The 27,370-nt window shown below is 39.7% G+C and overlaps 1 protein-coding gene across 3 annotated transcripts in view; it reads right to left on the bottom strand.

The window, feature by feature from the left end:
- The window catches only part of LOC128693782 (trehalase), a 215,551-nt gene that overhangs the window by 54,147 nt on the left and 134,034 nt on the right, over window positions 1-27,370 (bottom strand). For all 3 annotated transcript variants that reach the window (XM_070091168.1, XM_070091169.1, XM_070091170.1), the window contains exons 5-7: window positions 20,832-21,005; window positions 17,333-17,557; window positions 16,146-16,286 (exon numbers count right to left, since the gene is read on the bottom strand). In XM_070091168.1, the coding sequence (XP_069947269.1) occupies window positions 16,146-16,286; window positions 17,333-17,557; window positions 20,832-21,005 (540 nt within the window). The remainder of the gene's footprint in view (window positions 1-16,145; window positions 16,287-17,332; window positions 17,558-20,831; window positions 21,006-27,370) is intronic.

Consider the following 27,370-nt stretch of genomic DNA (forward strand, 5'->3'; position numbering starts at 1 on the left):
TTTGTGCGAATGTTTAAAATAAGTGTTTTCAGTGATCATAGTAGTTTTGAGATGCATGATCTTAGATTTTTTGGTGATCTTGGTGATTAGTGTTGATAGATGAGGTGATTGATGGAGTTAGGTTAGGTTCGGTTAGGTGAGGTTAGGTTAGGTTAGGAATTAGGTTAGGTTAGGTTAGGTTAGGTTAGGATAGATAGTTGGTCTGGAAAGAGATGATTTTCTACCTTGGATGTTACCCGCATTTCATGGCGTCTGTCTGTCCTGAGTTGACGCAGGTGTTCATGATTAACTTAAATCTACCTTGGGTGTGAACCGCATTACCCAGTGGTGTTGGGGGGGGGGAAGGGGTGACCCACAATGAGTCTCTCAGAGCGAGGAAAGTGTTTCTATTCGGAAATCGAGTAAATATTTCTACCATTGAGTGTGTTTACCAACAAGAAAATAATGTTCGATTTTACGATAAAGTTTTCAAAACTAATTTGGAAATATCCAAAAAAATGGAGTCGTTCAAAGTAATTCTGGAGTACTCTAATGTATTTTGGAAGTGTTCCAATATATTTTAGGTTAGGTTAGGATAGGTTCGGCTAGGTTAGGTTAGGTTAGGTTAAGATAGGTTAGGTTAGGTTAGGTTAGGTTAGGTTAAGTTAGGTTAGGCTAGGTTGGGTTGGGTTAGGTTAAGTTAGGTTAGGTTAGGTTAGGCTAGGTTAGGTTATGTTAGGTAAGGTTAGGTTAGGGTAGGTTCGGTTAGGTTAGGTTAGGTTAGGTTAAGTTAGGTTAGGTTAGGCTAGGTTAGGTTAGGTTAGGATAAGTTAGGTAAGGTTAGGTTAGGTTAGGTTAGGCTAGGTTAGGATAAGTTAGGTAAGGTTAGGTTAGGTTAGGTTAGGTTAGGTTAGGTTAGGTTAGGTTAGGATAAGTTAGGTTAGGTTAGGCTAGGTTAGGGATGTGTGTGTGTGTGTGTGTGTGTGTCTGTGTGTGTGGGTGTGTGTGTGGGATGTGGGATGTGGGTGTTGTTGTCGAACTAGAGATACCGAAAAGACGTTATAAGTGGGTTGTTTTTGTGACTTTTTCTGATGTAGTGTGTCCCCTTATTAACTTTAATGAACTAAAAGGGTTAAAACGAGAAAAAAAATGGGAGGTGTGGGTGTTGTGACTTTCTGATGAAATTAGATAAAACGAGAAAAATTGTGGGTGTTGTGGGTTGTGGGTGTTGTGGGATGTGGGTGTTGATCTTAGTTTATGGTGATTTTGGTGGTGTTTTGAGTGTATTCAGTGGTGTTTTAGTATTCAGTGGTGTATTTGGGAGTACTCAAATGGTGTTTTTGGAAGTGTTTCAGTGTTGTTTGGAAATGTTCAAAGGTGTTCAAAGGTGTTTTGAGTGTGTTCAAATGTTGTTTTTTTGAAGGTGATCAAGGGTGTTCAAGGGTGTTTTGAAGGTGTTCAAAGGTGTTTTGAGGTTATTCAAAGGTGTTTTGAGTGTGTTCAAATGATTATGAGAGTGTTTTGAATGTGTTCAAAGGTGTTTTGAGGTTATTCAAAGGTGTTTTGAAGGTGTTGAAGGGTGTTTTGAGTGTGTTCAAGGGTGTTTGAAGGTGTTGAAGGGTGTTTTGATTGAATTCAGCGGTGTTTTAGTAGTAATCAGTGGTGTAATTGGGAGTACTCAAATAGTGTTTTGGAAATGTTCAAAGGTGTTCAAAGGTGTTTTTGAAGGTGTTGAAGGGTGTTTTGATTGAATTCAGCGGGTGTTTTAGTAGTATTCAGTGGTGTAATTGGGAGTACTCAAATTGTGTTTTTTTGGAAGTGTTCAAAGGTGTTTTGAGTGTGTTCAAATGTTGTTTTTTTTGAAGGTGATCAAGGGTGTTCAAGGGTGTTTTGAAGGTGTTCAAAGGTGTTTTGAGGTTATTCAAAGGTGTTTTGAGTGTTCAAATGGTTATGAGAGTGTTTTGAAGGTGTTCAAAGGTGTTTTGAAGGTGTTCAAAGGTGTTTTTGAAGGTGTTGAAGGGTGTTTTGATTGAATTCAGCGGTGTTTTAGTAGTATTCAGTGGTGTAATTGGGAGTACTCAAATTGTGTTTTTTTTGGAAGTGTTTCAGTGTTGATTGGAAATGTTCAAAGGTGTTTTTGAAGGTGTTCAAGAGTGTTTTGAAGGTGTTCAAGGGTGTTTGAAGGTGTTGAAGGGTGTTTTGATTGAATTCAGCGGTGTTTTAGTAGTAATCAGTGGTGTAATTGGGAGTACTCAAATAGTGTTTTGGAAATGTTCAAAGGTGTTTTTGAAGGTGTTCAAGAGTGTTTTGAAGGTGTTCAAGGGTGTTTGAAGGTGTTGAAGGGTGTTTTGATTGAATTCAGCGGTGTTTTAGTAGTAATCAGTGGTGTAATTGGGAGTACTCAAATAGTGTTTTTGGAAATGTTCAAAGGTGTTTTTGAAGGTGTTCAAAGGTGTTTTGAAGGTGTTTTGAAGGTGTTGAAGGGTGTTTTGATTGAATTCAGCGGTGTTTTAGTAGTATTCAGTGGTGTAATTGGGAGTACTCAAATGGTGTTTTTGGAAGTGTTTCAGTGTTGTTTGGAAATGTTCAAAGGTGTTCAAAGGTGTTTTTGAGTGTGTTCAAATGTTGTTTTTTGAAGGTGATACAAGGGTGTTTTGAAGGTGTTCAAAGGTGTTTTGAGGTTATTCAAAGGTGTTTTGAAGGTGTTCAAGGGTGTTTATGTGAGTATTCAAAGGTGTTTTTTGAAGGTGTACAAATGATTATGAGAGTACTTATGAAGGTGTTCAAATGATGTTTTTTGAAGGTGTTCAAGGGTGTTTTGAAGGTGTTCAAGGGTGTTTTGAAGGTGTTCAAAGGTGTTTTGAGGTTATTCAAAGGTGTTTTGAAGGTGTTCAAGGGTGTTTTGAAGGTGTTCAAAGGTGTTTTGAGGTTATTCAAAGGTGTTTTGAAGGTGTTCAAGGGTGTTTATGTGAGTATTCAAAGGTGTTTTTTGAAGGTGTACAAATGATTATGAGAGTGTTTTTGGGGGTGTTCAAAGTAAAGTGTTTGAGTTAGTTTTTGTGACTTTTTTTTTTCTGATGTATTGTGTCCCCTTAATAACTTTAATGAACTTAAAAGGGTAAAAACGAGAAAAGTTCAAAGGTGTTCAAAGGTGTTTTGAGTGTGTTCAAATGTTTTTTGTAGGTGATCAAGGGTGTTTTGAAGGTGTTCAAGGGTGTTTTGAAGGTGTTCAAAGGTGTTTTGAGGTTATTCAAAAGGTGTTTTTGAGGGTGTTCAAGAGTGCTTTGAAGGTGTTCAAAGGTGTTTTGAAGGTGTTCAAGGGTGTTTTGAAGGTGTACAAATGATGTGCAAGAGTACTTTTGAAGGTGTTCAAATGATGTGCAAGAGTACTTATGAAGGTGTTCTGGGAGTATTCAGAGGTGATTTGGGGGTGTTCGAATGATGTTTTTGGAGTATTTCAGTGTTGTTTGGAAAATGTATAAAGGTATTTTTTTTGTGAGTATTCAAATGATTTATGAGTGTTTTGAAGATGTTCAAAGTAAAAGTGCGTATTAACTTCGTAATATGTAAAATTGTGAGTAGTGAATTTAACGAAAGTGGATGTAAGCGATGTGGTGACTTTCTGATGCATGTATCCCCTTATTAACTTTAATGAACTAAAAGGGTTAAAACGAGAAAAATTGGGGGTTATGAGTGAAAATTGTGAGGTGTTGGTTGGAGTGTGAGGGTTTGGGAGGGTGGGTAAAAGGGTAGACAAGATTCAACCTGTGTGCGCGGTCATCACGTGACGTCACTACTATGTTCCCTTATTATCTTGAATGAACTAAAAGGACCGACAAGATTTAGCTTGTATGTGTGACGTCACTGACCGCCGAGTAAACACCCTTCTTAGTTCATTTAACTTAATGAGAGGAAATTTTTAGTTCATTTGACTTAATGAGCGGAAACTTTTAGTTCATTTTAAAATAATAAGGGGAAGATGTTTAGACCTGTAGTAAGCATGCCCCATAGGAGGAGTTCATTTGAATGCTTACCCCCAGAGGGGGGAATCCAAAAAACCTTGATCCAAGGAGATGGAGTCTTGGTATTATCGAGAAATTTTGGGGTGGGAGTGAAAGTGAGAGGGGTACCCAAAAATTTGATCCAAGGAGATGGAGACTTTGATTTCGAGAAAAACTTGATCCGAGGAGATCATAAGAATTTCGAAACCCCCATAGGGGGGAATCCAAAACTTGTATTATCGAGAAATTTTGGGGTTGGGGGGGAGGGGGGGGGGTGAAAATGGGAGGGGGGGAACCTTAAAATTTTGATCCAAGGAGATGGAGAATTTCGAAAACCCCCATAGGGGGGAATGCAAAAACTTGTAATATTGAGAAATTTTTGGGGTTGGGGGGGGGGTGGAAGGAGGGACAATCCAAAAAATAAACCTTGATCCAAGGAGATGGAGAATTTCGAAAACCCATAGGGGGGATCCAAAAAATTTGATTCGAGGAGATGGAGTCTTGGTATTATCGAGAAAAATTTGAGGTGGGGGGTGGGTGAAAGTGGGAGGGGTAATCCAAAAATTTGATCCAAGGTGATCATAAGAAATTCAAAACCCCCATAGGGGGGAATCCAAAACTTGTATTATCGAGAAATTTTTGGGATTGGGGGGTGAACGTGGGAGGGGGAACCTTAAACATTTGATCTGAGGAGATGGAGACTTTCGATACCCCCATAGGGGGGGAATCCAAAAACTTGGTAATATCGAGAAATTTTGGGGTGGGGGTGAAAGTGAGAGGGGGAACCTTAAAAACTTGATCCGAGGAGATCATAAGAAAAAAAAAAATTCGAGGCGCGGGGGGCGATCCGGATGACGCTGCAGAAGGCGCAGCAGAAGGCGCGGGCGGGGGGTCGCGAAGGGCGCGGGCGGGGGTCGCGAAGGGCGCGGGCGGGCGCGAAGGGCGGGCGCGCGGGCGGGCGGGCGCGCGGGCGGGCGCGCGGGCGGGCGGGCGCGCGGGCGCGCGGCGCGACGGCGGGGTCGCGAGGCGGGGGGGTCGTGGGGGTGGGGGTATTGGTTGGGGGGTCAAGGGTGAGGTAGTCTCGAGGGCGAGGTCATGGTCAAAACCGGAAGTAACACCTAGGTGTGAAAAGGTGACCCTCCAGCTGCTGGTCCTAGACCGGATACCTCGCTCAGTGGAAGGCCTAAACCGGAAGTCCTCGCTCTGTAGAAGACCCAAACCGGAAGTTCCTCGCTCCGTGGAAAGCCCAAACCGGAAGTTCCTCGCTCAGTGGAAAAATCGACTACTGATGTACATAGAAAAAGGCGTAGATGTCTCAGAGAGACATTTACGCCTTTTTCTATGTACATCGATAGGACCCCTGCACAGAAGCCCTCCAAACTTTCCTCAGCACTGATGAACACTCCTCCAGATGGATCGAAAAAACTGGAACCGACCTCCGCATGAATCAGATACATGATCTATGTCAAGTAAGGCAACAGTGGCACTTCTCCGTTCCATGGGATATTACCCCATTCCAAACTACCATTCCTCAATTTCCCCCCAAACTACTTCTTAAATCACAACCAAAACTTCGCCTTGAAGCCAAACATGATACCTTAAGCTGTATTGATAACTTAGTCACAGAGCACACACTCTCGCAAATTATGTGCGTTGATGGTGCAGCTGGTAGTGCTGCTGTTGTCGTACAGAGTGATGGCTCTCTTAAAGAAATTGGAGTGCGCATCAATAATTGGGCCTCTACCCTTCAGACAGAACTATTTCTGTCAGTGTTTGAAGATTGAGACACTTATGCAGCATATGGGAATCTTTTATTGAGGAAACGTTTCGCCACACAGTGGCTTCATCAGTCTAATACAAAGCAGTATATAAGCCACGTCTACGGCCCTATGCTTTACATTCTACAAAACTTATGAACTGAACACATCGACTCAAGTCTGAGGGACTGATTATCTCTAATTCCTCCTCTCCTTACACCTTTCTGCTGTATATTGGACTGATGAAGCCACTGTGTGGCGAAACGTTTCCTCAATAAAGATTCCCATATGTTGCATAATTGTCTCAGTCTTCAACTTGTCGGTTATCACATCTCAGTGTTTGGTTGCGAGCAGAGTTATAGTCTTCCGAGTAGGGTGATAGAGGCTAGGACCCTGGGTGGCTTTAAGAAGAGATTGGACAAATATATGAGTGGGAGGGGCTGGTTTTGTTTGGTGTCGTGGGTACGGGAGTAAATTCTTGGGTAGCTGTGGGTAATGGTGGTTTTGATAAGGACTTGCCTTGTATGGGCCAGTAGGCCTTCTGCAGTGTTCCTCCACTATTTGCCTTGCACTGAAATGCATCTATGTATCTAAGATTGACACTTTAATTGTAACTGGTTCTCTGTCATCCATAAATGTTCTGAACTCATTAAGCATGTTCGTGTCAGAAGCCAGACACAAGTATGGTAAGATTGTGGACAGTGGAATCAGAGTGCACATGCTGTGGATTCCATCTCACATTGGCCTTCGGATGCATGATAGAACTGATAAATTGGCTAAGCTGTATGCTTTCAAAGAGGGAGCAGATTTCAATCTTGGCTTGTCAGGTAGTAGTTTGAGAACAATAATACGAAAAGAACTTCAACTGAATTTTATTGACTTAAGACTCAGGGAGATTGACACCAGTCAGTCCATCTATCACCATTCTATCATGCAGGAGGAGCCAAATGTCTATGGTGCATCCAACAAAATAAGCGGACTCTTGGATGTCACCACCGCCCGGCTCCGGCTGGGTTACAAGTATCTCTGGTAGGTTAAATCACCACCAGATGTAGAACAAATGAAATGTAAACTTTGCCAGATGGACTATTGTCACACCTCGCGTCATTATGTACTGGAGTGCGATAAAATTAATGAATTTAGAGACAACTCACTCAGAAATGTTCAAGAAATGGCAAAGTATTTTAAACCATTCAAACCATTCATCACAAAGTATTTTATCCACAGTGGTATATTACAGACCATTCTGGAGAAATACCCTGACTTTGCTCCCTGTAAATAAAGCATTACCACGTACGTGTGTGTGTGTGTGTGTGTGTGTGTGTGTGTGTGTGTGTGTGTGTGTGTGTGTGTGTGTGTGTATGAGTGTGTGTGTGTGTGTATGAGTGTGTGTATGACTGTGTGTGTGTATGAGTGTGTGTGTACTCACCTATTTGTGGTTGCAGGGGTCGAGTCACAGCTCCTGGCCCCGTCTCTTCGCTGATTGCTTCTAGGTCCTCTCTCTCCCTGCCCCATGAGCTCTATCATACCTCGCCTTAAAACTATGTATGGTTCCTGCCTCCACTACATCACTTTCTAGGCTATTCCATGGCCTGACTACTCTATGACTGAAGAAATACTTCCTAGCATCCCTTTGATTCATCTGAGTCTTCAACTTCCAATTGTGACCTCTTGTGTCTGTGTCCCATCTCTGGAACATCCCGTCTTTGTCCACCTCGTCTATTCCGCGCAGTATTTTATATGTCGTTATCATGTCTCCCCTGACCCTCCTGTCCTCCAGTGTCGTCAGGCCGATTTCCCTCAACCTTTCTTCATAGGACAATCCCCGTAGCTCTGGGACTAGTCTTGTTGCAAACCTTTGCACTTTCTCTAATTTCTTGACGTGCTTGACTAGGTGTGGATTCCAAACTGGTGCTGCATACTCCAGTATGGGCCTGACGTAGATGGTATACAGAGTCTTAAACGAATCCTTACTGAGGTATCGGAACGCTATCCGTAGGTTTGCCAGGCGCCCGTATGCTGCAGCAGTTATCTGATTGATGTGCGCCTCAGGAGATATGCTCGGTGTTATACTCACCCCCAGATCTTTTTCCTTGAGTGAGGTTTGCAGTCTTTGGCCATCTAAACCATATTGTGTCTGCGGTCTTCTTTGCCCTTCCCCAATCTTTATGACTTTGCATTTGGCAGGGTTAAATTCAAGGAGCCAGTTGCTGGACCAGGCTTGTAGCCTGTCCAGGTCTCTTTGTAGTCCTGCCTGATCCTCGTCCGATTTGATTCTTCTCATTAACTTCACATCATCTGCAAACAAGGACACTTCTGAGTCTATCCCTTCCGTTATGTCGTTCACATATACCAAGAACAGCACAGGTCCTAGGACTGACCCCAGTGTCACAGGCGCCCACTCTGACACCTCGTCGCGTACCATGACTCGTTGTTGCCTCCCTGTCAGATATTCTCTGATCCATTGCAGTGCCTTTCCTGTTATGTGTGCCTGGTCCTCTAGCTTTTGCAGTAACCTCTTGTGAGGAACTGTGTCCAAGGCCTTCTTGCAGTCCAAAAATATGCAGTCGATCCACCCCTCTCTCTCTTGTCTTACTTCTGTCACCTTGTCATAAAACTCTAGTAGCTTTGTGACACAGGATTTTCCTTCCCTGAAACCGTGCTGGTTGTCAATTATACACTTGTTTCTTTCCAGGTGCCCCACCACTCTCCTCCTGATGATCTTCTCCATGACCTTGCATACTATACACGTTAGTGATACAGGTCTGTAGTTTAGTGCCTCATGTCTGTCTCCCTTTTTAAAAATTGGGACTACATTTGCCATTTTCCATACCTCAGGGAGTTGCGCAGTTTCAAATGATGTGTTGAAGATCTTTGTTAATGGCTCACACAATATTTCTGCTCCCTCTTTAAGGACCCATGGAGAGATGTTGTCTGGTCCCACCGCCTTTGAGGTGTAAAGTTCGCATAGCAGCTTCTTCACCTCCTCCTTGGTTATATGTACCTCATCCAGCACTTGCTGGTGTGCCCCCCTGTTCTGATTTCTTGGAGTCCTACACACACGCGCGCGCGCGCGTGTGTGTATGAGTTAGTGAATGAGTGTGTACGCGCGTGCGTGTATGAGTTTGTGTATGAGTGTGTATGGGTTTGTTTGTTTGTTTGTGTGTTTGTGTGTGTGTGTGTATGTGTGTGTGTGTGTGTGTGTGTGTGTGTGTGTGTGTGTGTGTGTGTGTGTGTGTGTGACTCAATCAATATTTGCACCAGTAACTCATTACAGTTGTGACCGGGTGTGGAAGCGTGAATTGCTCATTACTCTATAATTTGTTCATGATTGTAGCCATGTATAAACGTAAGTAACCATTCTTACAGGATTCATTACTTTTGTAACTTGTGAGTTCATTACCTTTGTACCTAGTTCAGCTATCAAAACTTTGGGGGTCCAGTCACTGGACCCATTACGTACCTCTGTAATCTGTAAACACTTTTGTAACTTGTCATGATAGTGACCAGACCTACCTGGAGTTCATTACCTTTGTAAATTGTGAGTTCATTACCTTTGTAAATTGTGAGTTCATCATCTTTGTAATTGTGAGTTCATTACCTCTGTAACTTGCTCAGCTATCAAAACTTTGGAGTCCAGTCCCTTGACCCATTAAGTACCTCTGTAATCTTTTGACTGCCGCCCACAGGATGGGTATGGGGTGCATAATAAACATATTAAACTAACATCGATAGGAGAGACATCTACGCCTCTTTCCATGGAGGGAGGGAAAGATGAATGATTTCAGTGATAGAGGCTTGAGCATTCAGCAGGCATGTGAGAGCGTGTTAAATCGTAGTGAATAGAAACAAGTCTTTTTTTTAGAATTTGACATACTGTTTCTTGAGAGTAAGACACATGTGCAACATCTGGGTATCTTTATTGTAGACGTTTCGCCATCCAGTGGCTTTATCGATACAAATTCTAGGACATAACTTGAAGACAGTAGAACTATGTACAGAAGATGAGGTAATCAGTCCCTCAACCTAGGAGTAGGTGCGAACAGCACCATAGTCGTGCTGTTCGCACCTACTCCTAGGTTGAGGGACTGATTACCTCATCTTCTGTACATAGTTCTACTGTCTTCAAGTTGTCCTAGAATTTGTATCGATAAAGCCACTGGATGGCGAAACGTCTACAATAAAGATACCCAGATGTTGCACATGTGTCTTACTCTCATCTTGTCGGTATTATATACCATTCGTACACATACTGTTTCTTGTTGAGCAAGGAAACACATTTATGATGTAGTAATTTAAGGAAACCGATTAGCCAAACTTGAGTGCCTGCACCTTTAAGGATGGGAACCCATGCTGAGGTTCAAAGGGTCATCTGACCTGCTATGCATGAGCACTTTTGACAAGAATTATTGAAGGACCCTAAATGTTTTCCTGTGATTTACGCTAATTTTGTGGAAAACTGACGATGCGCTAAAAGCACGATAATAAAACCACTGTTAACAAAGATACTCTGATTCACTGTGCTATACCGAATTACTTCTTTGTCAAGAATGAGAAGAGGATAATGAGGCGTCTCCATGGCGACATGTGGCCTGACCTTTAAAAGTGATACCAACTTCCAAATGTTTTGCAGAAATTTTCACCGGCTTCGGCATGAATTATCTTGCTGAAACTAAATTTCCCTATTGTATAGTCAAATTATCGTTGGGAACTGATTCAGTAAGGCTCATTTCTTCATTTCTCATCTTTTTATAATTATTAGATAAAAGTTGGTAATTATTAAAATTTATATTTCAACTGAAGTCACACCTGTAAGTGATAAAACACAACAGAGATGTATCGGACATCCACGTCCGCATCCGCAGAACATCCGCACAATTTCTTACATCCGCATCCTCATTTTGCCTTGAACAGATATCTACATATGCATCCGCATCCGCAAAATAAGTAAGACATCCTCATACACATCCGCATCCGTGGATATCTAAATTTTCACATCCGATACATCTCTAAAACACAGCACTGCTTTAACTGGCAGTATAAACATTCAACGTTGATTTCATATCCAGTTTCATCCAAAATTGTAATTATTTTTCCTACATGTACTTTGCTGCATATTATTTACCAGAGAAATTAGCATAATCTTCAGAGTTTTGCACAAGCAATATGTATTTCTATATTTTCATTAAAGGCTAACTCAGGTGGGAAGAGAACAATTTGCAGAGCAAATGTTAGTTTAAGGATAACGTTTCGCCCACACAAGGACTTAATAAACCCTTGTGTGGGTGAAACATTAACTTTATTCAAAGGTTTTCACTGCATATAGTGTGCTCTTACCATATTTTCGGTAATACTGCCATTCCAAACAATAAGTCAGGTTGTAATAAAGTTGGTAGAATTACCGACAATATGTAAAGTAAAAGGACACAAGTGCAACTAATGTGACATTTATTGTGGCAACGTTTCGCTCTCCAGGAGCTTTATCAAGCCATTACAAACAATACATGGACACAGAGGGTATATAAAGGCTCAGAGTGAGGTGAATACTAGTGAGGTACCATTTCGATGTTCACTAGTGGTAGTAGTAGTAGTAGTAGTAGTAGTAGTGGTAGTGACAAAAGTAATACAATATGGTAGAGCAATTAATTCGTACATGAGTAAAAGGATATAAAAGCTATTACTTGGGTAACATAAAAATAGGTTGGACAAATATAAACTGGAATGAAGCAGCTTGTTTCAGTGTTCTCTCTCTGTGCTTTGTGTAGTATAACAGGAGAGACTATGTGATGGCAGGGTTTACTGTTTTCAGGAGGATTCTTGCTAAGACTTCGGAGATGGTGAAGCTGCCGTTGTTTTGTTTAATTGTATTCGAAACAGCGATCAGTGATGATTCAAGGCACTTGAATCACATAGTCTCTCCTGTTATACTACACAAAGCACAGAGAGAGAACACTGAAACAAGCTGCTTCATTCCAGTTTATATTTGTCCAACCTATTTTTATGTTACCCAAGTAATAGCTTTTATATCCTTTTACTCATGTACGAATTAATTGCTCTACCATATTGTATTACTTTTGTCACTACCACTACTACTACTACTACTACCACTAGTGAACATCGAAATGGTACCTCACTAGTATTCACCTCACTCTGAGCCTTTATATACCCTCTGTGTCCATGTATTGTTTGTAATGGCTTGATAAAGCTCCTGGAGAGCGAAACGTTGCCACAATAAATGTCACATTAGTTGCACTTGTGTCCTTTTACTTTACATAAAGTCAGGTTGTGATGTAGTTCAGCTGGGCTTGTGAGGTCTCTGTCTGTCAGCCACGCCTTTTCGGCTTAAGACTGAGGTCTTTTGTTCTGGACGGCGTCAGACCTCGGCGTCAGGTCAAAACACATGGTGCACACCCCATTGTGGGGGGTGCTAGTGGGACAATAGAAGCCCAAGGAACAACTGAGGAAGAAGACTTTGAGCAGAGCTGTTGCTGTGTGCAGAGCTCTGAGCAGGAGAGACTTCGAGCGAAGCTGCTGCTGGGGTGTAGGGCTCGGGAGAAGGCTGCTGAAGTCTCTGGAGGAGACTGTTGGAGACATTGGGCAGAGTACTGGCTTCGAGCAGTACCTGTGCTGTGTAGGTCTTGGGACCTGTGGCTTAGTTCCTGTGGTGAACTGTCCTCTGAACTACATTGTAAGTTATATTCATTTTTGCCAAGTTGATTGTATTCCTTGTCTCACTGCTTATGTGTACCACCCCATTTATCCAAACCCCCAGTAATGTTCTCCTGTTCCCAAATATGTTATTATACAAGGACTTAATAATAAACTGTTTGAGTAGAATAGTAATATTCACTGTCCCCGTTATTTGCTCTAGAGGGTGAGTAGTGTGGTGGGTAGAGTAATGAGAGGTGAGGATGTAGTCACCAGTGACCTCACATTACTTACCTCGCTAATCATCTCTCCTGCCTGTCCCCTGCCTACATAACCCCTTACTCCTATATTCCCCGATTAATAATTACGTTCCATTACCCCCCCCACATGAAATGGTGTCTAAGCGGTGGTGATTCTTATTTTTATAATAGGAATCAGTCCCATGTGCCTTTTTGACTGCTCGGTTATACTTATGTTATGCTACCATTTGCTATCATTTTTCTTGTGTGTGTAAGGTTTAAGTAAATATCTGTGTGATATTATAATCCTAGTGACCTTAAACTGACCTTTTTTGACGGTGGGTCTGAGTAATTGTGTGGTTGCATTATTATATATTTGGTGGAATTGTGTGTTGGTTTGGGATAAATGGTGGAAGGTGTGAAGGTTTGGGTGAGACTTTTGGGGGAAACAATTACTGGCCGAAATTGAATACTTAAAGAGGAATGAGAAGTCACCCAGCCCGCCTTGAAAGACTCACCCACAACTGTCACCCATTGAAGAGCTGCCTATGATTGCTATCCAGCTGATGTGCCCCAGTAGATGTATTGCTGCCCTGCTGTCATCCATTGTAGTGTCTGTCTGCATCACCCAGCCTCTGTGACCATCGCCCGCGGACTGCCAGTTACTCGCAGTTGCCAGGGATGGGTGACCGCACCTGCTGTTGATGACCTGAAGTGACCTCACCTCACCTCACCTCGAGCAACTGACCATAGCCTGCTACTGCTGATGTCGGCTGCTGTGATGCTGTCTGCAATGCTGTGGCCGTGCTGTGATGCTGAGATGCTGGGACCGTGCTGCAGTGCTGTAGCAGTGCTGCTGTACTGCGGCCGTGCTGTGGTGCTGAGATGCTGGGACCGTGCTACGATGCTGTGGCAGTGCTGCTATGCTGCAGCCATGCTGTGATGCTGAGATACTGGGACCGTGCTACGATGCTGCCTAGCTCAAGAGGAGACAATGGCGGTGATGCTGCAGTGGTGGATGAGGGATTCTGGCTGGTGTGCCAGGATAAGAGAGCCTGCTATCAAGAGCGGTATGGAGGTGTATCCTGCCTTGCTGGTCGACCTGTACGACCGGTATGCGGGGATGTCCTGCCAGCCATGAGAGACAGTTAAGAGTGTGAGATGTCCCTATCCAGAAGTGTTACTGTTACCTGTGTGAAATAAGGTGACCTTGAATATGGTCCAGTGATTATGGTCGCCTTGTTTTATGAGGCCAGCGAATCCTAGTAGTGGAATAAGATAATGGAGGGTCTTAGCTGCCATGCCTGCCCTGTCTCGATTTTCAGATGTTGAAGTGTGCATGTGAAGTGTGCTGAAAATGCGACCTTGGTGGTCGTGAAGTGGTCCAGTTGCAGTTACTTGAAAGAATGCAACCCGTTGGAGCAGTTTTCCACGCCAAAGAAACCTAGAGAGGTTTGACCCAATGGTTAACGTGCGAGGGTAACTAGTACCGGCTAGTGCATTTCTAGTAGAACTAGGGAAGGCACTGGAGCCTGATATTTAGTTTTAAGGAGAAATGACAGGTAAGGAGGCTTTGCACCAGAGAGCAACTGTTATGCTGGTCAACTGCCAGGTGTACTGATTATGCTGCCTTGTGGGGACTGAGGAGGTTGAGGGAAATATATGTAGTTGAATAATTTTGTATTATGTTATGTATAATTTTGTCTTTGTATTGTAATAGAATTAAGGGGTTAGGATTAAAATAGTCTAATAACTTAGGACAAATTGTCCAAGCTCTCAGATATTTTAAGCTGGGGGAGAAAGGGGGATGTGATGTAGTTCAGCTGGGCTTGTGAAGTCTCTGGGGAGACCTAATTATATGGTCACACCTTGCCTTGGCAAACGTCTGTCAGCCACGCCTTTTCGGCTTAAGACTGAGGTCTTTTGTTCTGGACGGCGTCAGACCTCGGCGTCAGGTCAAAATACATGGTGCACACCCCATTGTGGGGGGTGCTCTCAGGACAATATAAGCCCAAGGAACAACTGAGGAAGAAGACTTTGAGCAGAGCTGTTGCTGTGTGCAGAGCTCTGAGCAGGAGAGACTTCGAGCAGAGCTGCTGCTGGGGTGTAGGGCTCGGGAGAAGGCTGCTGAAGTCTCTGGAGGAGACTGTTGGAGACATTGGGCAGAGTACTGGCTTCGCACAGTACTCGTGCTGTGTAGGTCTTGGGACCTGTGGCTTAGTTCCTGTGGTGAACTGTCCTCTGAACTACATTGTAAGTTATATTCATTTTCGCCAAGTTGATTGTATTCCTTGTCTCACTGCTTATGTGTACCACCCCATTTATCCAAACCCCCAATAATGTTCTCCTGTTCTAAAATACGTTATTATACAAGGACTTAAAAATAAACTGTTTGAGTAGAATAGTAATATTCACTGTCCCCGTTATTTGCTCTTTTATTCATTAATTTATTTCAGGTAGTGAGAGGGTGAGTAGTGTGGTGGGTAGAGTAATGAGAGGTGAGGATGTAGTCACCAGTGACCTCACATTACCTACCTCCGCTAATCATCTCTCCTACCACCTCGCCTGCCTCTCCCCTGCCTACATAACCCCTTCCTCCCATATTCTCCGATTAATAATTCGTTCCATTACCCCCCCCCCTACATGACAAGATGGTCATGTGACCTAACCTCCAGGGTTTTATAAGTTTTTCCCAGTTATTTAGTTCTATTTACTGTACCGAGCTTCTCGTTTATTTTTAAACTGTGGGATTTCCGAATTATCCGCCAATGTGACATTAACCTTTAATTTCTTAATCTAATCCCATGATGGAATACCTGCCATTAAACAACTACTTCAACTATTTTCATCATCTAAAAGAAATTAGCGATTCGAATCTGCACTCATGGCTACCATAAAGCGTAGAAATCAATGTTTTTCATTCAATAAATGCTCTGCTGAACAACGTTGTTCTTAACTGAACAAGACTGTCTGAATTCATTTGGCATGGAATAGATTTTATATGAATTGTTTGACATAACTACTGCCACCATTCCTCTGCACCGAGAAATCTGACTAAACTGTGACTTTATCATTAAGTGAATTTGGAAATGTTAATTGTGGAATATAGATTTTCGAGCCTTGTACTGATGAGTGTGATTTGTGTTCTCTCTGTCGTATAAGACGACCTACTTTGACTTACTAATAGAAAAATATTGCTATTTTTGTTATATTATTACTGACTGTGACTAGAAAATAATGCTAATTCTGATAGAATACTTCCATGTATTAGGCGGAAATTTTGTAGAATGGCGAAATTATTTTTGTAAGATAAATTTAATTTGAGAAGGCAATTATTTTTTGTAGTCAACTGCTCAATGAACACAAATAATGATTAACAAGGAAAATACACGTCATAAATATATGCAGTTGTGGTTTCTTTGAAAACCGGATATTGTGGCTACTCCTACATGGAGGGAGTACCAAGGAAAAGGAAAGATAAATAAAAGTACATAGATAGTTACACAAGCGCTAGCTCTTACCTGTAAGACTCTGGTCTAGGTTCCCCAACATCCGCTCGATACTGAGCAACTCTATGAGCCTTTCCGTCGCGATCCTTGATCTCCAGTGAACGCTGGTCTTCCCAGAATTTGAATTCCTTCTCAAGCAGTTCAATATTCTCACTGTAATGGACGAAAAGTAAATAAGAGAGAAACAATTTATCAAGTTAGATTATTATAATAAAAAAGAAGCGCTAAACCACAAGGGCTATACAGCGCTGCTTATCAAAATAGAGATCAGCACTATTTCAATGGCTGAGTGAATTCTTAGGGGGATTTTGCTGTAATGCTAAAATAAGCAATTATTTTCTCATTCCATTCACTTCCTCCATATACCTTTATATCTGACCTATATTCACTCTTTCCATATATGTGTTTTTATTTGTCCTTATTAACCAACTCTTTTACGGTGTTCACTTTCAGCTTCATTCTTGTACATGCTATTACTAACTCCAACAACTTCTACAACATTTTCCTCTGTCATCTACAGATTAAGAATCTCACTTTAAATCACATTCATTATCTTTTAAGCTCAAACTTTTTCATAACTAACTTTCACCTGTTTTATAACCCAGTTTTCAAACACCTCCATCAACAGTGATTTCATTGCATTCCTATTTAAAGATCTGTTTACCGGAAAACATCCCTTTTTTTTATTATTCCTGAGCCTCACACTTCTCTTGAAATACTCAACAATTTTAGATAACTTTTCATCTGTTCAATACATTTGCTGCACTACTTGCATTACTTCATTTTCCACCCAATAATGTTTTTTTTCTCGAAATCCATTAATGCAACATACACCTCATTCTCAACTAAGTACTGCTCACTTATGTGTTTTAACGTAAATACTACTTGAATAACTCGTACCCTTTCCTTCCTAAAGCCATTTCAGCTCATTTATACATATCTAGTTATACATAATGCATCATTCACATATGTCATATACACTTTCGACTCTTTCCCACTTAAAAATCTTGTTGATTCCATTCTCAGTATATGAAATTTCCGTTTTTATTTCAACATCTACAATTAACAACTTATTATCCGGCATCTCACTATCTTAGGATTTCTTCCAATCTTTCGAAAACAGTTTCTTATTCTAAGGAAAAATTTACTGATAATTACTCACTCAATCAGACGATGTAGATTAATAAATAATGATTTACCCGAGAAAGTCGAGATCATTGGTATGGTCCATGTAGAGCTTGACCATAGGGATGAGGTAGGGAGGTTGGCTCCTGCGGGTGTAGTAGATGCGGCCACCATTGGGCACCATACCGTATTTATCAACCATCTTCAGGAAGTTCTCCAGCATTCCCTTCACCGTCTCTGTCATCCCCGACAAGAGTAACCCATCGATAGTCCAGTATGAGTCCCAGTAATAGAACTCCCTGAAAAGATTTTTCCAAATATGTTTACTCAGCCACCAAAATATTTTATAGAAATGTGAAAATAACTTTTCCCTTCCTTCAAGGAAGGAATGGGAAAGATTTTATGATCTCGTGATCCAAAAAAATAGAACTGCCCTTCCTGCAATCAAATCAAATGCTCCCTCACTCCCAAACACTGAGTGATCCTTACGTGTTTAATGTTTTCCAATGGAAAGTATGTTGATTTCAAAAAAGTAAAACTTTGCAATTTTTATACATTTGCACCACGAAAGATAACAGTTTTCTTATATTCCATTTTAACTTTTAATGTATCCTCATTAAAGCACTCTCCATATACATTAAATATTTTACAAATATTTTCTAATTACATAAAAATAATTATGTTAAAGTTTACTGTATAATACTAATACAACACTATCATTTTCTTCATTTTTCTCTTTATATCCCCTATTGATTTCTGCTACTCCTATTTATTTTAACTTTAGCATTGTCTTTCACATTATATTCTTCGTTTACATAATATTTGGATTTCTTCCTGAAGGCATTTGAATATTCCACTTTCCCTACCACCCCACTAGGTTTATTTTATTACATAATATGGTACAAAAGAATTAAAAGATACACTGCAGGTACAAAGATGTCATATACAGAACATGAGATTTGAGGGATACATTTCAAGTGCATTTTGCTAAATGTTTATTAGCAAGAGCTGGGGAGCGTGCCCAAGATACAGCAGTCATTACCCCTATAAAACGCAGAGGGGTAATATATATATATATATATATATATATATATATATATATATATATATATATATATATATATAGGTTGGTAGACAGCAACCGCCCAGGGAGGTACTACCGTCCTGCCAAGTGACTGTAAAACGAAGGCCTGTAATTGTTTTACATGATTGTAGGATTGCTGGTGTCCTTTTTTTCTCTTTCATAAACATGCAAAATTTCAGGTACGTCTTGCTACTTCTACTTACACTTAGGTCATACTACACATACATGTTCAAGCATATATATATATACATACCCCTCTGGGTTTTCTTCTATTTTCTTTCTAGTTCTTGTTCTTGTCTATTTCCTCTTGCCTCCATGGGGAAGTGGAACAGAATTCTTCCTCCGTAAGCCATGCGTGTTGTAAGAGGAGACTAAAATGCCGGGAGCAAGGGGCTAGTAACCCCTTCTCCTGTATATATTACTAAATTTAAAAGGCGAAACTTTCGTTTTTCCTTTTGGGCCACCCCGCCTCGGTGGGATATGGCTGGTGCGTTGAAAGATATATATATATATATATATATATATATATATATATATATATATATATATATATATATATATATACACACACACAGTATATATTTTATTGTAACCACGGACGAGTGGTATTTAATAACAACACTGCGACTAGCCGAGGACTCGAACCCATGCCGTTTTGGCCCGCCTCACTGGTGAGCGAAAAATCACATGACGCTCTATCCCACAGGACCACCAAATTCTACAAGAATCATGCACCCAGCAGAGCTAGGTGTTTTATCGTGATCTGAGGACATACGGTGGTGTGGCGTGCAGAAACGACGTGGGGTTGAGTCCTCGGCTAGTGGCAGTGTTGTTATTAATATATACATATATTGCTTTCCATTTTCTTTATACATTTACCGTCCTCAATTTTTAATCGTACCAGTTTTCGTGTTCCTTCCCTTGATCACGTGATGACATGTTCTCATTTTATTGACATAATTTTCAGTCATCTCTCTCTACTTGCGTCCCTTCACTGTGTGCCTACCATGTAGAGTCCTTGGGTCATCACTGTCTGTCCGTTCTACTCTTACTCTCCTCACCATGGACAGTGTGTCCAAGTTTACCCTTACCACTTCCATTCCTGAAGACTCGTTTATTTGCCTTGGGCTCGTGTTCAGAGTTTCTTGATAATTTCCAATTAGGTTTTAATGCTACTACTGTGTACGAGGATGATTCTAAATCCTCTGATTCTTAAACTTCACTATTTATCATTATTACATTCTGTAGGGACAAACACTGCAGTCTGATAATTTATCTGTAGATTTAAAAAGCCCATGTTGCTACCATCAACACCGCTATCATTTCTGCCTCACCCTCATAATCATATGTACAAAGTGCGTTGCAAGCGATCGTTCATCTTTTGTATTCAGTGCTCGTTGTGCTGCATCCTCGTAAAACTAAAGTCATTAACCCTTTTCGGGGTCTTGGCCATTCTGTTGCTGTGGACAATGAACTTGCAGGCTGCATATTTGACAGTTCACGACCTTTCAACCAGTTACTATTTACCAACTATTTTCCAGTCCTAATTCGCCACAGTACTTGTGTTCTATATCGATATGGGCCTAAGGTAAGAAAAGCTATCTCAGAAAAAAAGTCAATAAAAAGTACCTTTAAGCGGCTCTCATTCAAACAACAGACACTATCACCCAGAAATAAAGTTGTCTCCAGTTAACGGGACCCTGGCACACAAGCCTCTCAGCACGCATTGCCTTCTTCACCTGACACAGTCAGGTTCGTACCTCACGATATTTTGTCAAATACCCTCACGATTATATTACTATGCTTATCATGTACTCTCTTTTTGACATGAAAAGGTTTGGTCTACAAATGAAAAATGGTGTCGATAAAGATTTCCATTCTGCCATAGTATCTTTATATCAGCAGCTAATTTTAAGAAAACTCAACAGATGCACAAACAAAGAAGTTTTGCGAAGAGGTGTTCGCTTACTTCTAAACCGTTTGTCCCTGAGCATACTAGGAGGAATATATATGACAGTTTTGACTAACAAGTATAATTAATATGTTCACTCAGTTTTCCATCAATCTCACTGTTCCTCATCCCTGCTAGCCCCCCCCCCCACCCCTCTCAACCTCTACACCTACCATCCCACCCTCTCATCCCCCCATCCCTACCCAAAGGCCACCATTGTGCTACACCTGCCATAGCTCTTTTATTTATCTGTTTGAAGCTAGATATTCATTTTCACAAGTTTGTAAAAATGTATCCTTGACTAACTTATAATAGAGAAAATTAAATTGGAAAGTTACTGGAAGCATTTAATAAGCATGACTTTGGAAATTGTGTAAGAACATTAACTTGAGTTATATAGAGAGAGAATACACTTACACTTCGTTAGCAGCACAATTCGGGTGTTCCCACAATGGAAGTATCATATGGCCTAGTGTAGATACTCCACAGTGTTACCTCGAGTGTGCCTAATTTTGCCACAAAATAATAATGCATATACCTGAACCTGCCGCCAGGTACGATGACAGGGTTGGGAACAAAGATCTGGGAGTACCTCTCAGGCTCTTGCTTTACCTCCTGAGAGATCTTGCGACCCAGCTTTTTCCAGAGCTCGTTGAGGTTCTTGGCCCACTCCTCAAGTTCAGGATCTTGCACCTTATTCAGGAACTCTGGGCTGCAGGAAGACAAAGAAGATAGAAAAATTAAATGCTCTGTTTATTTTTTACTTCGTTTTAGGGATTTGTCTGTCCCTTCAAGGGGATGAAGGTTTGCTGCTATTGACGAAGTCTTTATCCAAGAAGTTAGACTTAAGTTTCCTTCATCGGATCCAATCTGATTAACTTTTATTCCCTGGATGCTGAAATCAGAATTTATTTAAAATAAAGTCCTTTCTAAAATTTTCTCTTGTACGTTTAAAGAAATATTTTTTCATTTATCTTAATGTAAAAATTAATAATTTTGTACCAAGAGAACCTTAGAAAACTTACCGTAACTTAATATAACAAGCGGAATTTAATTTAGCCTAATCCAACTAAATATATTTTAGATAAGTTACAGTAATTTAATAATAAACAAACACAATTAAATATATTTTTTTTCGTCAGATTCAGAATGATTCTTGCGAAATTATTGCATACACAAATTTTCGCTTCCATTATTCGGCAAGAAGAGCGTTGCTATTTATGCCAAAATCGCAAGTTTTACATGTTCGGCACGACATACACACACACACACACACACACACACACACATATACATATATATATATATATATATATATATATATATATATATTATATATATATGTGTGTGTGTGCGTGTATATATATATATATATATATATATATATATATATATATATTATATATATATATATATATATATATATATATATATATATATATATATATATATATGAAACCTTGTAGAAGAAGTATGACTTTGTCGCTACGTGGTTAAAAAAAGGTGAGTAGAAAAAATCACGTTTTGCTATACAAGTCTATTTTAACTATTTTGGAACTTTGTAGAGGATAAACCAGCTAAAATATGTAATTTATAACGGCTGCTGAATAAGACTTAGATTACGCATTAACGAAGTTAATGGCCCACAGAGGCTGAGCTCTGTAAATAATAATAATAATAATTATTATTATTTTTACTGTTCATTCATATAGATTGTCTTTCTGAAACAAGTTATCAAACTGAATCGCTCTTAGAGAGGGTCTGTGTATATATACGGAAAGCAATACGCTTCAATAACCCGCGCCTTGAGCACTGATCGAAATTTCGGGAAGCCAACAATTACTGTATACTACATGGTTCTAATAGGATCTTTCATACAGCATTAATTAAACTACAATGTATTTATCAGCCTAACTTCATTCTTTTTCGATATTCTTAACTGCAAACTGTCTCTGAGTGTAATATCTAATGAAGCATTAAAATGAGAATTTCCATCATTTAAAAGGTTTTAAAAACTAATGAGTACATAAAAGAGCATCTCTTCCCTAGCACCGCACGGTAATACTGATCCATCTTGCTTACTCAGCGAAGCTCATTCTATATTCGCGGGGGAAGGGAGGGGGACAAGTGCTTCTCATTACGTTAGGTAAAGAATTAGCTTATCTGAGCAGGAAATATGAAGCTAAAGTGATACTCGACGCAGTTTTCACTGAAAAAGAACGCCAATGTAGGATGCAAAAATTATCAGCATTCAGGAAAATGAATTAGGTAAACATTAATTAAAATTAAAAATAAAAAATGGTAGTTATATACTGGATGTGTTATCACTATGTACATGGGTCATTAAGGCTGCATATCGCCTATGCACTATCAATAATACTTTATTCCCCCGAATAGGGAATAAAGTAAGCAATCAGTGTATATAGCTAACTCCATGGCGGGAGAACTAAAAGCCTAGCAGAAAAATTATGTACTTGTTATGTGATTATTTAATATATTCAATATTCTATGATGGATATAATAAGTGGTAGCATCCACAGGATCGCATCCAAGTATATTATTTCTAGTAAATGAGTACAAGAGGTACATGGTACATCAAGTAAGTGGTAGATTTTAAGTGGAAATTTATTTATTTTAGTTATGGAAACAGTAGACAAGCAGTGGAGTCACAATATATTCTGAAGTTTAGTGGAGCTGCGAGTGCAGGTAATCCTTCGAGAAAATTATTCGGCAGTTAAATACAACTGCTGCTCTGGTTCCAAATAGATTCCCTTCATTTTCTAGAAAAGCAATATTGAACATTAAATTTACATCAATATATTAGATTCCACTATTTTTTTTATTTTTCAGATGTTATTATGCTACATGATACTTCTCTCCACTCATGCGCATGTCCATTTTGACGACGTTTTGGGCCGAAATGTCGTCATAAATTTGTTTCTGCTATGTGCGGATCATTTGTTTAACGTATATGAAGATTAATTTTCCACTCCATCAGTTCTACATATCGAAATGTTAATGTAGAATTTTCCAGCTATTTATAAATTATACTTAGAGTAAAAATTGTGTTTTCACAAATATATTTTATTGTTTAAATCAGGGGGGGGGGTCCAATAAGCCCATAGGGGTAATATAGCGCCTGGGCCCTGGAAGGCATTCAGGCTGAAGCCAATGAAGGAAAGGTAAATCCATTTCCATGGATCAAGAGCCCCTCAACAGGCTGCTAGTTAATATGATTTAATGCCATCACTGGGGTCATTAATTATTCTAGTTGGTCTTCACTGAACACTCAGAACCACCGGGATATCCTACACGTAATCGATACAAGTTTTTCTTATAAACTGAAATCTAAAATCTATTGCAATATTTTCTTTTATATGTCTCTAAAGATTTGTAATTGCTAAACGCATTTCTTATGAAGAATTCTGTCAAGAGTTTTCTTGAAATACAAATGCATGCAGTCAGACCATTTACCTATCATACAACTTTGTCAAATTGGAGAAACAAAGTTTGTTTAGCGACCTGAACAATTGTTTCTTGCGTTTTATATTTCGATTGTTATTCCCGCCATTGTCTGATATATTATTCCTGTGACTTCATGAATTCATTCGTCAGTTACACGTGACTAAAATTTGAAGGAGTATTCCAATCATGTTTTTCACAACATATATAAAAGTATTCTCTAATATAGCAGCTTCTTATTCAGATTCCTCAGCATATTCTTTCACGACACATCGTAACATATCGTTATATTAATTTCATACTTCATCACATGTACAAATAACCCGCACATAGAAGACAGGAGCTTACGACGACGTTTCGGTCCGACTTGGACCATTTACAAAGTCACACTAACGAAAAGGAGAGAAGAAGGGAGTATGTGTAGGCCAGCAGACAGGGACGGAACAAGAGAGGTAACAGTGAAGGTGTTAGTAGTAGTAGTAGTAGTAGTAGTAGTAGTAGTAGTAGTAGTAGTAGTAGTAGTATTACATCTCTTGTCCCGTCCCTGTCTGCTGACCTATATACACTCCTTCCTCTCCTTTTCGTTACTATGACTTTGTAAATGGTCCAAGTCGGACCGAAACGTCGTCGTAAGCTCCTCTCTTCTATGTGCGGGTTATTTGTGTATTGTACCAGTCAGGGTATTCTGCCTTTTTTTGTTATTCATCACCTGACCTGTTTCCTACCAAGATATGGTGACCTAAATTAAAAAAAAAATTGCGTTCACCATCATTCCAATCCTGGCTAACGGGAACTGCACGGACCTGACAGTCCAAATGATACACGGAACTTCAGAGTCCAAGCACAATTTCCCACTAAAATTCAGGTCCGTCTAACTGGCTTTGTACCCTTCGAGGAAGGTTCCTTGATGCCGGTGAAGGCACTGCATCTATCCTGCCCATCCTTGGATCAAAGCGGATTGCCTTCCATTCCTCATTTGCTGTATGACCCATACATCTTTAGTACTTCCCATGAAAATAATTGTCTTCTGTATATATTAATTAATAATTTCAGTTGAATTATTACAATTTGCTCTATCTCAATTGAATGTTATTAGCTGAAGACTGGTTCGGACCAATTTAAATAATAATAATTTAAATTATTATCATTATTTATAGTAAACACTGTTCACACAGGTTGCGTTATTTCTTGAAAAACTTTATAGTTTTATTAAAAGTTTATTACTGTAAATTTAGCCCATTAAACGCACAGCATTATGGCCCAGGTCACTCTTGCACTTCATCGTGGTCCCAGGAGCTGGGTCGAATTATGTACCCACTGGACCTAGAGCTGAGAATTTTGTATGAGCTTTTACAGCTCATTAGAATTCATAATTGTGTCAGTTTACAAGGTCTTTCAGCATTCCATTAAAAAGTTTATTTTTTTGGATGTAAGAAAAATGTTTGAAAACATTGTCTGAATTTTAATAGGCCTGCCGATGGGCCTAGAGCTTCAGCTCCCTAGGTGCTCACCTTAATAGGACCCCCTAGGAGGGAAAGGGGAAGAGATAGGTGAAAGTGTGTACAAATGAGATAAGAGAAAGGGAAGAGGAAGTGAGGGAAGAGAAGAGAAAGGATGCAAGAAAGGGAGAGAGGTGTCCTTCCCATCCCAAGAGATTGCAACCGTTCCTCTCCCCAGGTCTCCTTTAAGGCACACCGACCTTGTTATTGGCCTGGATGAAACCGTCTGCTTTCCACGACTGCCTCCTCTGCCCTCTCCCTCCCTTTATACCAGCCCAAGCACAACCACTATGTCATTTCCCAGTGAGCAATATTCGCGAGGAGCGTTTTGTGGATATTTCCTTCTCTTGCATAATGTCTGGATGAATGAAAATGGTGCGAATGGAAAGGTACAATTCTTTCACTTCAAAATTTATTGACGAGAATATCTCAGAAAGCTTTATGAACCACTGCGTATCACAATATCACACACAATTGGTTGTGATTGTCTATTGACAACCCTAGCTGGTGGCGTTGAAAGCTCTGGTGTGTATGTGTGTGTGTGTATACTCACCTAATTGTGGTTGCAGGGGTCGATTCATAGCTCCTGGCCTCCTGTGTTTATATATATATATATATATATATATATATATATATATATATATATATATATATATATATTATATATATATGCAATAAGATCACAGTAAACAGATGATTTCAGAATATGCAAAACAAACACTGTGAAAGAATAGAGAAATTCCAAGCGCTTTCGTGACTACTCACATTATCATTGTCCCTTGATAATGTGAGTAGTCACGAAAGCGCTTGGAATTTCTCTATTCTTTCACAGTGGTTGTTTTGCATATATATATATATATATATATATATATATATATATATATATATATATATATATATATATATATATATATATATATATATATATATATATATATTCCGTATAGGTAAAATTGGTCAATTAGCAAGAACTCTTTTATAATTAAGTCCTTCTAAATTTTTCTCTCTTATACGTTTAAAGATATTTTTTTCATTTATGTTAATGTAAAAATTAATAATTTTGTACCAAAAGAACCATAGAAAACTTACATAAGAATGGAGGAACACTGCAAAAGGCCTACTGGCCCATACGTGGCAGGTCCTTATCATCACCTTATTTTAACAAGCGCAATTTAATTTAGCCTAAACAAGCTAAATATATTTTAGATAAGTTTATATAATTTAATAATAAACAAACACAATGAATATATTTTTTTCGTTAGATTCAAAATGTTTTTTTTGCGAAGTTATTGCATACACAAGTTTTCGCTTGCCTTATTCGGCAAGAACAACATTGCTATTTGAGCCAAAATAGCAAGTTTTAGCTATTCGGCACGCTATATATATATATATATATATATATATATATATATATATATATATATATATATATATATATATATATATATATATATATATATAATATATATGCATATACATATAAAACTTTGCTGGGGACCCTCATCCTCAGAGAAGACAATAAACGCACCTCAGGGAAAACTCAAGGTTCTCCCCGGAGCTGTTTGAATATTTTTTTTCTCCTACCACTCCCTATATTTTATGTTCTATATGAACTTTATTAATATACAGAATATATACAAAATTTCATCGTAATTGTTGTCGGTATCAGTAATTATCATTATGATTCATAACGGCATGATTATCATTACGAGAATCATTAAATGACTAGAAGTAGGGCTAACTGCACCAGAATGGGAAAACCTGGCTGTATACTCCCAGGTCTGCCTCGAAATTCCATTACGCAACATTGAAATTCATGAGATGTGTGCCCCGTCCCCCATACCCCTAACATACGTCCGGTACCTGTACACTATTAAGACCCGCGTAATTACTGTGCACCGCCAAACCACCCAATGAAACACACTCACTCACACACACACACACACACACACACACACACACACACACACTCAAAACCCTCTCCCTACACCCTTCATTCAGATCCACGGGCTTTCTAAAATTCTCTGCATCCTTGGTGTATTATTGTTCTTCCTTTTGTACTACTGTCCAGGTTAACGTCCATTTGGAAATCAAGTTATGAAATGCGTATTCAGTG

This window comes from Cherax quadricarinatus, chromosome 34 (genome assembly GCF_038502225.1).
Source record: "Cherax quadricarinatus isolate ZL_2023a chromosome 34, ASM3850222v1, whole genome shotgun sequence".
Classification (NCBI taxonomy): domain Eukaryota; kingdom Metazoa; phylum Arthropoda; class Malacostraca; order Decapoda; family Parastacidae; genus Cherax; species Cherax quadricarinatus.